The sequence below is a fragment of the Anas acuta genome, chromosome Z (genome assembly GCF_963932015.1).
Source record: "Anas acuta chromosome Z, bAnaAcu1.1, whole genome shotgun sequence".
Classification (NCBI taxonomy): Eukaryota; Metazoa; Chordata; class Aves; order Anseriformes; family Anatidae; genus Anas; species Anas acuta.
This window is the reverse complement of record NC_089017.1, coordinates 5,064,907-5,077,550: the sequence shown is the minus strand read 5'-3', so window position 1 is coordinate 5,077,550 and position 12,644 is coordinate 5,064,907. Positions and strand designations below refer to the sequence as shown.

At 55.9% G+C, this 12,644-nt stretch overlaps 1 protein-coding gene across 11 annotated transcripts in view; it reads right to left on the bottom strand.

The window, feature by feature from the left end:
* Positions 1-12,644, bottom strand: part of CNTFR (ciliary neurotrophic factor receptor) — a 171,249-nt gene that overhangs the window by 10,999 nt on the left and 147,606 nt on the right. For all 11 annotated transcript variants that reach the window (XM_068666985.1, XM_068666995.1, XM_068666987.1 and 8 more), the window contains 3 exons: positions 9,466-9,583; positions 8,513-8,679; positions 1,399-1,562 (listed from right to left, as the gene is read on the bottom strand). In XM_068666985.1, the coding sequence (XP_068523086.1) occupies positions 1,399-1,562; positions 8,513-8,679; positions 9,466-9,583 (449 nt within the window). The remainder of the gene's footprint in view (positions 1-1,398; positions 1,563-8,512; positions 8,680-9,465; positions 9,584-12,644) is intronic.

Below are 12,644 nucleotides of genomic sequence, written 5' to 3'. Positions count from 1 at the left end.
CTGAGAGCACTGAGGGAGATGCCACGCTGTCCCCTCAGAGGCACAGCTCCCAGCACCTTCTGGTGGAGGCACCAGCCAACCCGAAGGTGTCGAGGCAGGAGGTGGCCCTCTGGCACTCCTCACGAGGACCAGGCTGTGGCAGGGGAAAACATCAGCTTATTTCCCCAGCAGTTTCACGAGATGAAAAAATTGACATTGCATTTCATATTTCCCATGCATTCTCCCCATTTTTCCATGATTTGAACGTCTAGCCCCCCAAATGGAAATACTGTCCCCAGCAAGCGAATGTCCAAACTCCCCCATCGCTGCCTTACCCCGGCGGAGCGCTTGGTGGCTGCTCTCTCCCTCTCCATGAGAAGAGAAAGGCAAGGAGAGACAAGTGGGAGAAACCTCTCCCAGCCCCTGTCTGGTTTTCAAAGCTGTCAGCAAAACGCTTCAATCTGAAACAAGACCCGTGTCGCTGCCTTATCAAAGGAAAACAACAGAAAGAGAAAAAGCCGCTGGGATGACGACGTCTTACAGAGACACAAGCATGGCACAAAGCCTCTCATCCCCTTTTCGAGATATTTTTCTCCCTAAGAAGAGCTGCCTGGCAGAAAATCCCGCTTGGCTCCGCAGCGCAGGTGAGCTCCCCGGGGACCAGGTGTTGGCTCCTATTTGTCTTTTTTTTGGTGGGGCAAAATGGCTCATCAAGCAAAAAACTGCTACGCTTGCCTAATTGGCTTTCCTCTGGCCCAGCTCAGCAGAGAAGGGATGTTGGATGAGACATGCCAGCGCGGCAGCACCTCTCATCCAGAGGCAGATTGCTTTCCTTCACAAGTGGAGCATGCAAGCAGCGCACGGAAAAAAAAAAAAAAAAGCAAAAAGGAAAAAAAAAAAAAAAGCCTGTTCGTTATCTTCCTGCAGCTAACAAATGAAATCTGTCCTCCGGGCTGCCAAGGATTTCACTGACATTTTTTTTTTTTAAAGAAACAAGAAATAAAAGTAAGAGGGACGATAACATCACGGCAACCGCTCCGTTACCAACTGTGCTCTGAGTTACGGCGAGCGGTATTTTATCTTCAGTTCAAAATCTAAATGTGGCAGAGGCACATTTAAATGCAGTGACATTTATACTTTGAATGCCTTTTACATCTCGTTGGCAGGTTTTATATAGAACATATGTATGGAAAATAGATACAGGCCACGGATTAAAATGAGGAGAGGGGAGAGCCTGCAGAGCACATTTGTAGGCAGAATGTGACTTGAAAGAAGGAGGGAGAGAGGAGGGAGGAGGGAAAGGGAGAAGAAAAGGGGCTGTGCTGCCTGGGCAGTAAATAGACGTGTTTCAGTCCCTGACCACAGTCCCAGCACATCCCCACGTTGCCACCACGCTGCCTCCTGCTCAGCATCACTTACGTGCTGCCACTGGTCCAGGATGAGGGGCCGATACCGCAGGAAGAACTTTAGTGGGAAGGACTCGGGGTCCGGCCAGGACGAGGGGTTTTGCCATGCCACCTCCAGCCGCCGGGGGTTATTGGGCACGGGCTTGGCCACCACGCTCTCTGGAGGGTCTGGCTTTACTGGAAGAGAAAAGATTGGCTGTTAAAGCCCAGGTGATGGCTGATGAGACACAGAAAAACACTTTTTGTGTCCACAGGCCAGGTCAGGGCCATGGCTGTCCTGGTGCACCACCACGGAGATGCCAGTGGTGGCCGGAGGAAACTGCAGCCCTCCTCCCCACTGGTACTGGGGTCACAGCAAGGAGCCCACCAAGCCCAAACCCCATGCTTTCCTTGATCCTCCTGCCTGCTGGGAGTCTGACCCACCAACAGACCTGCTCATCCCACAGTAACAAGGCAGAGTTTGGCCCCTGATTTAGGGCCAGGGATCCCAGGTGTTGGCACATTGTATTCACAGCAGGCAAAGGACTGATGCTCACCTTCCACCCCAGGTCTCTCTCACCCCTGCTCTGCTTTAGGAACAGGGGGGTATTTTCTCATTTCCTAGCATGGATTTCAAGAGAATATTATATGACTGCTAGCTATGCAATGTGCTTTGTTTTTGCTGCTACTTTAAAGTGCTGGGAGCAAATGCTGTGATGCACGGCACTGCCTGCTGCAGGGTGAGCCCTGCTCCTCACCAAAAGTCTGCTCAGCTCGCAGCAGCTCAAGCTCCCACTTTGTAATAGCAATGCCCTCAAAAGCCCAAAATACGGGTTGTAAAGGGATCTGGCAGCCTGGCTGCAAAGCACATCCCTCCTGAGGAGCTGTGCTTGGGGATGTCTTGGGGCAGCTGGGGTGAAGGGGGCTCTCTGTCTGCTCTGAGAACAGTGGTGCACATGAGTCCCCGTGCTCCAGGGATGTTCTCAACATCCCCCAAACCCACATGAAGTATGCATGGAGAAACTGTCACCCCTGGCCTGAAAATCCCTGGATTAAGCAATGTAGCCCCGTTCTGAGCACCTTGAGCAAAAGCTGGTGAAAACACCAGCACCGATCTCCACTCCCAAGCACAGAGCAGGGATGCCAGGGCCAGGAGGAGCCCATCCCAGTGCCATCACCCCAAAGAAGGTGCAGCAAGGGGGAACCCCACAAGGCAGGCAGGAGCTGCTGCGGAGGGATGATTTGCTGGGACTGCAGTGCTGAGCTACTCCAGATGGCTGTGTAATTCCCCCGCTCGCTTTGAATCCCTGGGCTTGGGCTGGACATCAGCTTCCATCGACAGGGCCTTGGAGTCCAAACACATACGGAAAAATATAAATCCAGCGCTGGCTCGGCGGGCTGGGTTTGCAAAACAAAAGTCTGTTTGGCTGAACGAATACAGATGACTGCAAACTGCGGCTCCCCGGTAAGGCATGAAGGCACTGGGGTGGGGATGGCCACGATGGGATGTCAAAACTCTTGAGCTGGGCCCTGGTGTAAGGCAGGGGGCTCAGTTTTGCTTTTTGGTGTGAAAACACAGAGCCCTGGCAGAGGGATGCTCAAACACAGCCATGCCAGCGCCGTGGCAGGTTGGAGGAGAGCAAAAGACGGTGCCCTGATGCTGAGGGGGGAGCCAGCCCTACATTTTGCAGGGATGTGATCCCCTCACATGGGTCGGTGTCTGTCCCTGGCCACGGGGGAAGGCTGTCCTGGCTCTGAGTGTGCACAGCAGAGCTCCTGGCTGCAGCGAGCCTTCAAACGGCGCCGTGTTGATGGGAAAACCAGCAGTCCCCAGCACAAGGGCTGCGGCTGCCTCCCCACGTGTCCCCCCCCCATCTGTGGGACTCCTGCCCAGGCTTGTGTGAGGCACAGCAGTGCCAGCCCCTCCAGGAGCACAACGCTGGAGCTGCTCCTGCCACGTCCCTCCAGCACAGCGGGGATGCCAGGATGTGGGGCCCCACATCACCTCTTGCACCTCGTCCAGAGCTTGACCTTGAAGGAGTCCTTCATCCTCCGCAGCATCCCAGGTCCCTGCTCCCCACACAGGGACGAGCACTCCGCTTTCCCCCGGCCTTTGTCTGCCCAGTCCATTTAGAGAGCAAATTGCGAGGCAGGGGCTGTCTGGCTGTACATCAGTGAGCATAATAGAGCCCTGTCTTCAGTGCGGGCCCGCAGGCAGTAATGCAATATAAGCAATAATAGTAATAATAATAATGGACGATGGGCATTAGGCTGAGCATTGGTTAAGCGGCCACAAAACCAGATGTAACATTATCCCACAGAGCTGACGGAGCATCTCCAAACATTCCTGAGAAGGAGACACGGGATTTGGCCAGGACGCAGCTCACAGCTTGTCCCGCTTCAGTTTCAGGATGAGAATGGGCCCAGCGGTTATCTCTGTGTTTTGCTGTCAGGCCAGGCTTTTCCTAAAGGCTCTGCAGGCTCACACAGGACCACAAGGAAGGAGGTGCTGCCTGAGCCCCCTCGACCACCGGGCACCCGTCCTCCCACCCCGCACTGAAATGGATCCCCTGCGGCCGTTAAATATCCCCTGGCATTTTCTCCGAGAAGAACGATATTAAACTCCATGTCTTAGCCAAATGTCAGTCTCGGTAATTTAATTCTGCCTCCCTAAGTAGTATGAATTGAACTGACCTTCTGCCTAGGCAACTGTATACCTGTGTTCAGGGACTGAATTCCTCACAGAGGCGGGCACATTCATCCTCACGCAGCCCCTCTTCGATGCTCTGTGCCTTAATCACCCCAGGGCCACAGCGGGGAGCAACTTTCCCAAGGTGACACAAGGGACAGGGGTGGCAGATGTGGCAAGGCACCCATGCCTGCATGGCCACCTTCCTCCTGTCCCAAGCACTGTCCCCTTTTTCTAAACCGCTCCATCCCATCAGGCTGGCATGGGGTAAGGCAGGAAACCCTGTTATTAACCCTTTGGCTCATTCACAAAGCCTCCCAGCTCTTTTGGGGTACAATTCCCCCTTGCTGGGTTTAGCACCCAGCAAACCTTTCTGCTCTCCCTTGCTCAGCTCTGCCCATGCTCCCAGGGCGGCTGCAGCCCTGCCTGCTCTCACCATCTCGCCAGCCCAAAATGATCAATGCTACCAGGATGCTATATGTTTAATGATGTGTATCTCCTGCTGCTAATTTGCCCCAGGCTCCCATTAGGAGGAAGGCAGGCGTTGCCACCAAGGCAGGATGCTGGCCTTGTGGTGATTGTCCCTGCTTGGCTGCAGGATGCTCATGCCAGCTGTGTGGTAGGGGGGGATACATCCTGGAGGACCATTAATGTTCCCACACTGCCCCAGCCACGCTGCCTGGCACCTTCTTCTGTCTCCAATCCTGCTCCTCTCCTGCTCCTCCAGCCCCTCTCCCACCTCCTCCTGTCTTAGGGCCAGAGCCCTGATGCCTGCAGGGCTTTGCACAGCCTTGCCCTCCCCACGCTCACCTTTATTAATATTGATACCTTTGCAGAAAACATAATTAGGAAAAAAATTGCCAGCAGCGAGCCAGGGAAGAAGGCAGCCCGGATGTCCTCGAGATGAAAGATGGGGGCCAGAGGGCTGGAAACCCTCTTCCAGCCATCACTGGAAATGGAAACGCAGAGCAGCCCCTCGCAGCTGGCTGCTAATAACCGGCACCACGCGACCGCCAGCAAGGCATCGGCTCGGGATATCAAAAGAAAGCACCAGTCATTTTCCACTCAATTAGAGTCATCTTCCGAGCAGCTGGGGAAGGGATTTTCTGCTGGGGACTCTGGTGGGGGAGGAAGGAAGCAAAAGCAAAGGAGGTCACTTCTTCCCAAGGGTCTTTTTGTGACCGGTCGGCGGGTGGCCCCAGCGGGGAGCAGCCTCGGCTCCGCACTCACCCTGGCTCCAGGCTGGGCATGAGAGCAGGATTTGTGCCTGGCTTCAGATGCCTCTGTCCTTTGGTACCAGTGAGCCAGTGCAATGATTTTGTCCCGAGACATGGGTTTTTCTGCTCCTCCATCTAGCAGAGCAAAGCTCAGCATAACCTTAAAGATGAGCTCAGCTTGGGTGATGCTGGTGGCATCTGCTGGGTGCCACTGGCTGTGCTGGGACACAGGCTCACCCCTGCACTATGCATTTGCAGCTATGGAGAGGAGACCCCAAAAAAAGGTGCAGACATGCTTGTGCAAGGAGAACAGGCAGGCTGAGGCTCTCCTCCTACTCAAAGTCACCCGAGCAGAATTGCTTGGCAAAATGTACTAAGGCAGCGCGCTTGTTTTAATTGAAAACAACACCAGGAAGGCACAAGGAGAAGCTCGGTGACGGGTGAAGCTCGTGGTGGCTGAGTTCATCCTGAAACAACTCTGCTAAGCCTGTCAGCTGCCTGCTTAAATGCTTGCTCACCACTGCCTCTGCGCTTCTTATGCACAGCAGCCGTAAAATATCCCAAGGAGGAGAATTTCTTAGCTGTGCAGAACGTGGAGATTTTAAGGCCAGAAGACAGCGAAGCTCTGCGCTGTCCCATCACCCCCTCCCCAAACGCCTTTGAGCATCTGCCACGGGGTGCTGGGGGTCTCATTCTGCTTCATCTGCTGGGACACATCTGGTTCCCCTTCATCCATCCCTCTGGGTTCTCTGGGCAGAGGCAGCGATATCGCACCCGTGCTAGCAGCTGGTCTCGCTCTCTGCTCCTCTGACCCAGCTGGGTTCAAGCTCCTGGTCCGAATCCGGCTTGTGCTGGTGCTGGGATGGGTGGGCTCGCAGCCAGGCGTGCTTCCCCAGGGGGGCTGCCCTTGTGTGCTGGAGCGGGGACGGGCAGATTCCTCCTCCCGAGGTGGTGCCGGCTGTTTTGCTCAGGAGTGGCACCAGATGTTTGCAAAGCCAGGCAGGGCATGGGTGGGATGCAGATGTTACAGGAGGATGCCCTGAACTCCTGCAGGAGGGAATGCAAGGAACTCGGAAAATGCAGCTTAATTGCTGCCCTGGGCCTGCAGGCTGGAGGTTACCTTCGTTTAAGGAGTGTATCTTCCATGAAGACAACAGTTTCCATTTAAAGACACCCAAATAGCTGGAACTCCACATTTCCCTGCTAAGCTCCTTGCCTTGTTACTAATATTCGTGCATCAAAGAATAGGAACTTTGGACATGGACCACAGCTGTGGGGACACAAAAAGACGGTCCCTGCTCCAAAATAATTTCCCCACTCCTGACACTCTGTTTTTTGTTTCATGTTTTCCAGGATTTGGGGTAGAAAGGGAAAATCTGGGACAGTGGTGGAGCTCCTCTTCTTGCACTCCGGCTCTTACAGCTGCTCAGGACTGGCATATGCAGCACATCCAAGGCGTTGACTGACTGCTGGCTGCACTTCAGGGATTCATTTCTTTATTTCTCTGGTCCAGTAGTTGCCACATGTAAGCAGAAAATTGTTTTTCAACTTGTTCCTGAACTCCTCTCTCCCATTTTTCCTGTTCTTCGAGAATGGACAACCTTGTCACTGCACCGGCTGCAATCTGCCTTTGGCTGGTGGCAAAATCCCCGTGCCCAGCTCCCTGCTTTGTCACTCTCCTCACTGAATTGCTTACTCCACGACCATCCATCACTGCTGGAGGAGCATCAGCAGCAGGGCTGAGCTCTCCCTGCCTCAGTCGGTGCCAGGCAGAGGCTCGGCCAGCACTGCTGCAGCCCTGCAAAGGGCTGGGAGATAAGGCAGGACACAGGCATGGCTGTTATCACCATTGGGTTTTTACAGCTGTCCTGCAGGGCTCTGTTGAATGCTTACATCCAGGGTGCCGTGGGGTGCTCTGAGGACCAGAGCAGCCATGCAGGGTCAGCCCTGCCACCACGCCTGGCCTACACGAGCTATGCATGCACATGGGAGGGTTTGTTCTGCCTAGGGATGGGGAGAAGAGGGTGGGATGCTGTAATTTTTCTTCCAGTTTTGATTCCTGTGACTCTGCTTCCAGCACAAAGAGCAAACCCCTATTTTAGGAATGCTCAGAGGAGCAAGAAAGGCAGTGCCAGGGACCACACAACTTTCTCAGCCCTCCGCCCCCATATCAAGGAGGAGCTCAGCAGCTATAAGACACCTGGACCACAAAGGACAGGACTAGGCTAAACACCAGGCCACCAGTAGGACCACCATGTGCATCCTGCCCTGCTCCCCCAGCCCTGCAGCCCCCAGGTGAGTGCAGCAGGAGGGCCGGAGGTGCTCCAGGCAGGCAGCAGCAGTTCCTCTGCGGCCTGTGGAGAGGCCCCTGGTGGAACAGGCTGTCCCCCTGCAGCCCATGGGTCCCACACGGAGCAGATCTCCACGCTGCAGCCCCCCCATGGGTGGAGGAGCCCCCGGTGGAGCAGGTGGATGTGGCCTGGAGGAGGCTGCGGCCCATGGAGAGCCCCCGCAGGAGCAGGCCCCGGGCCGGAGCTGCAGCCTGTGGAGAGGAGCCCACGCAGGAGCAGGGGGGCTGGGGGGAGCTGCCGCCCATGGGGGACACGTGCTGGAGCAGTTTGCTCCTGGGGGATGGACCCCGTGGGATGGACACATATCTGGAGCAGTTCTTGAAGAGCAGGGGCAGAGAGGGACCGTGAGGGAGAGGGCAGACCACAGCCCCCATTGCCTGTTCCCTTGTGTTGCTCATGGAGAGGACATAGAAGAGGGTGAATATGGGGAGGGGAGGTGTTTTTAGTTTGCTTTCAGTTTCTCACTGCTCTAGCTTGTTAACACCTTCTATTGCAAAAACACAATTTTGTTTCTCACTGCAATAGGCAATAAATTACATTAATCTCCCTACTCTGAATCTGTTTTGCCCATGATGATAACTGTTGAGCAACCTCCCTGTCCTTATTTCAACCCATGAGCCCTTTTCATCTTATTTTCTCCCCCTCTTCCTTTGAGGAAGGGGAGTGAGAGAGCTGTTGTGGCAGAGTTTGGATGCCCAGCAGGGTGAAACCACCACAGGGAGGGCACCAGGAGGATGCCAGTGTGGCTCCATCTCACGCACAGGCAGGCAGAGGCTCCACCTGGAAAGCCTGGCCCTTCCCTGGCCCATTGCTCCAGCAGGAGATGCTGTGCACAGAGCAAGCCAACCCCAACACTGGCTCGGAGAGGCCAGGTTCTGCCGCGGAAGTTACCTATGGCGAACTCGTCAAAGGTGAGAGAGGTGGAGTTTTTGCCCAGAGCATTCGTGACTGTCAGAGTCACCTTGTACTTCACCGTCGAGAAGAGCTGGAGGTATCTGATGTGACACCTGTTTTTGGGAAAGATGTCCTTCTCGCAGACCATCTCTCTCGTGCCGTGTCTGGAAAGCAGGGATGAGAAGAGCTGTTAGCTACAGAACAACGCTTGGGATGGGGATGAACACACACAGCTGGAAAGGAGGAGGAGGCAGCAGCAGAGTGGTGTCCCCGCTCAGTCCACAGTCCCCATGTGCCATTTCCCCCACAGCCAAAGGTCTGCCTTCCTCCTGGAGGATGTGTTATCCTGGAAGCCTGCAGAGAGACCATGATGAAGGCCATCATGCTGGCCCCAAGCAATGCCTGCTGCTGCTCTTCCCCCACCGCACTGCAAGGATGAGACCCCACAGGGGATGGTTCTGCCTCTCCTGTGGGAGGACCAGGCTCTCCTTTCTGCTGAAAAATAAGCCTCAAAAGCTAAGGCATGGCACTATAAGGGTTGTGCCAGGGTGGGGGTGATGCCATGCCATGGCCAAAACCAGCTTAGGGGCATTGCAGCCTGGCCACAGCTGGCACACTGCAGAAGGGAGCGTGGCTGTGCCAAACTTGCCAAAAAAAACAGCAGGCACAACCTCCAGCATGGACAAGTGGTGGAGAGAAGATGGACTTTGGGCACAGAAAGGGGATATGGGAGATGGAGGCTTTGGCAACCTCCTCTGAGCAAATGGGAATTTCTTGAGACTTTCCTTGAGAATTTGGATGTCCCTGCAGCACCCTCCCCCAGGCCCATTTTTTGGATACCGACCCCATATGCTCAGCACAGGTGAGACCCATGGCACCTTTTGGGACCTGCTCCAGGCTGCAGGGGACAAGTGCTTCCATTGCTGCACCCTTCCCTGCTGGGCACTTACATGACGGAGATGTTGAAGGAGTTGGGGATGTAGGTGGGGCTGGGCAGGTGCCAGCTGCAGTAGAAACCCTTCGGGTAGTTGTTGGACCGGCACATCAGCACTGGCTCTTTCGGGGGAGCTGCAGAGGAAAGAGAAAGGGGAATTATTCATCAAGGTGGGCTTATCACCAGCTCCTAAATAAGGGGATGTCCCTCCTCTCCCAGCTGAAGGGGGACATGGTTTTCAAGGAGAGCCCTGGCAGTGTAAATTCAGCTTGAAGCATGTCCCGTGTGTGCTGCTGCGATCCACCACGAGACCATGCCTCGGACTGTGCAGAGCTGCTCACCTCCTCCCCCAGCAGGTCACCTGCTCTGATGAGATAAGGGGTGGCACAGGAGGTTGGCAGGTACGGGGAGAAATTATCTTCAAGGCAGCTACAGAGACATTTCTGATGGGGAGGAGGTGCTGCTCTCTTGACCCCATTAAGCAGCAGCGCTCACGGCTTTCTCTGCCACGTCCCTGGGGAGTGATAAACTTCGCGTTGAGGGATGATTCTCAGAAACCCCTGAGGTCCATAAAGGGATGGAGAAGGACCACGTCTGGCAAGATGCAGTGGAACAGCCTGAAGCCAGCAGGGAAGATCCATCTCTTCAGGAGGACTGGCTGTGTTAATGCTCGGCAGCAGCAGAGCATCCCAAGCCCATCACTGGGTCCTGCATCCCAGGGGACACGGAGGCAGCCAGAAATGGGACAAGAGCACGCAGCAGGGAGCAGCTACCTCTGGCCTTGTCAGATGGTCCTAGAGATTAGAGGCAGAAGGTTTTAAACCCAACCATGTGCTCACACTGCACTCAGCGTGCCCGGACATAGAAGCACGCTGTGATCTTTGCAGGAGCACAGCCAGAGCCACGGGAAGTCTCTGTGAAATGCTGAGGGCTGGTGCCCGCAGGAGGAAACCTTTTAGCTGATGCATTTGGCCCTTGCAGGTTGGTAAAATCATCTGAACTGGCGCCAAAGTCGACTCCTCTCAGTACCTGGACCCCTGTGTTGCTGAGAGCAGAGGCGGGCACAGCACCGTGCCAAAAAGTACCCCGGGATGGATGTCCTGGGGAAACGTGTCCCCTGTTCCCCAGGGGGAAACTGAGGCACGGGGCTTCATGTGTCCCATCGCCTCAGGGCAGGGCTGGATGGAGCAAGCAGGCAGCACGACAGCAAGATAAAGGAGGGGGCAGCAGGGCGATGAGGCTGCTCTGATACGGGGTGCGTGTTCCTCCTAATGGCTGCTTCAGCCTTCAGATGGCAGACGAAGGCCAGAGCTTGGCTAATGAGCCTCACAGGTAAATTATTCAAGCAGAACAGCTAATCGCAAGGCCAGAGACAAGGGCCTGCTCCCCGCTCCGGCTCCATCCTCCTCCTCCTCCTCTTCCTCCCCTGCCAGACCTTTAACCCCTTCCCTGCCCCAGTGGATGCCCCCAGGGTGAGGCCGGAGCAAACACGGGGCAGCATCACCCTTTGCAGGAGGCGACAGGAGGGCTCTGGGGAGGTTGTTTCAGAGGGGTGAAGGGGTGCAGGGGACTTCGGGACAGGTTTTGGTGTCCCAGTGGCCGCGCGGTGGCAGTGTGGGCTAACAGCACCCGCCTGGCACCCGCACATGGGGCTGGGGGCTGGAAATACGGCACTGGGGGGGATGCTGGGGGGATGCCATGGGCCTCTGTCTGCTTGCTGCTGTGCTCAGCACTGGGCACAGCCTCCTGCATGACAGCAGGAGCCAGTGAGAGACAGCCCAAGCTTTGGAGACAGGACCCCCCAAATCCTATCACGGTCCCATGCCCCACCTGCATGCTGCACTGCTGCCGACCTGCAATTGGCCCCACTGTGAATAATTCATCACTGTTGTCCCCTCTATTGTGCCGGATCCATGTCGGCAATCTGTGCCGAGGAGGCTGGGTTGGCCTCGAGTCCCTGGTTTGAAAGGGGCCACCCGAACCACTGCCCACTTCCATCCCCGCTCCGCAGCAGCCTGCAGAGGTGCCACATCTTCATGGGGAAAACCTTTAGGATCCTGGGCACTGCGCTGGGATGGGAGGCCCAGATGCAGACCCCAGCCTCTGTGCTTGTGGCAGCTTCCACTGGTCGGCTGTGGTGCCTCTAGCCAGCAAGAGGTGGAAGGGGAGGCCGGGAAGGGAGGTGAAATCACCAAAGCGTCTCTGCCTCCATCGTGCCTAAGCAGCATCCTCAGCCCACAGCAGCCGAGGGGACACTGCCACACAAACCTGTCTCACCTCAGCTGTCACCTTCCCTTTCTGGGTGTCCCCCCGCTGCCTGGGGACATTCCTGCAAGCTCTTTATTTCCAAACAGCCATCAGTCCTGGAGCAACAGGCGTCTTGTGGGGGCAATGCAGATGGTGGCCTGCAATCCCCCTCCTCAGCAAGGAAAGGTCCTCGCTGGCACAGCTCATCCTGCCCATCAAGGGCTCTTACAGACTGCAAATAAAATAGCAGGCTCCAATCGATCCTGCGCTCCGTAATGCTGTCTTTGGAGGTGGGCCAGGCTGTCGGCCGATAGAGAGAGCAAGAAAGGCAGCGAAGGAAAACAAAGCCATCAAGGGAGCATTAGAGGCTTTTTCTGCCCTGAGGCCCACGGAGGGCTTTGGGCAGCGCCTCTGGGTGTGCAGAGCCCAGCTCCGACCTCTCCCATCCCACCAGGCAGATGTCCAGCTCTCAGTCCCCATTACTCCCAAATTCAGCCCCATTATCACATAGCCCCCTTGAACCTGGGTGCTTACAGCCTCGGTGTCCCACAGTCACCCGGCACACGGGCACTTCTCCGGGGGACATGGGAGCGGCCGCACGCAGCATCCCTAATCCTGGCAAATATTTACTTCCCTGTCGCCTCGCAGAGCTGCCGAACTCTGTCAAGGCAGAGCTCCTTCCCTCTCGCTGCAAACACTGCCTGCCCTCTCTAATCTGTCTATTAACCTCTTGCATGGCAGTAAGCCACTTCTCCCACGTGCTCTGCTGACGTCCTCTCTGCAGGCCCCGGGTGGTTGATACCCAGTCCTCGGTTGCTTCCCGGTCCTCTCGTCCGCTCTGCACAGCAGCTTGGGCTCTTGCTGCAAAAATCTTGAAGGGGTGAAAGGGCTCATCCCTCTTGCAAGCCGTGCAATGCCCCTGCAAAATGCAGAGCTCTGCCGGGCAGT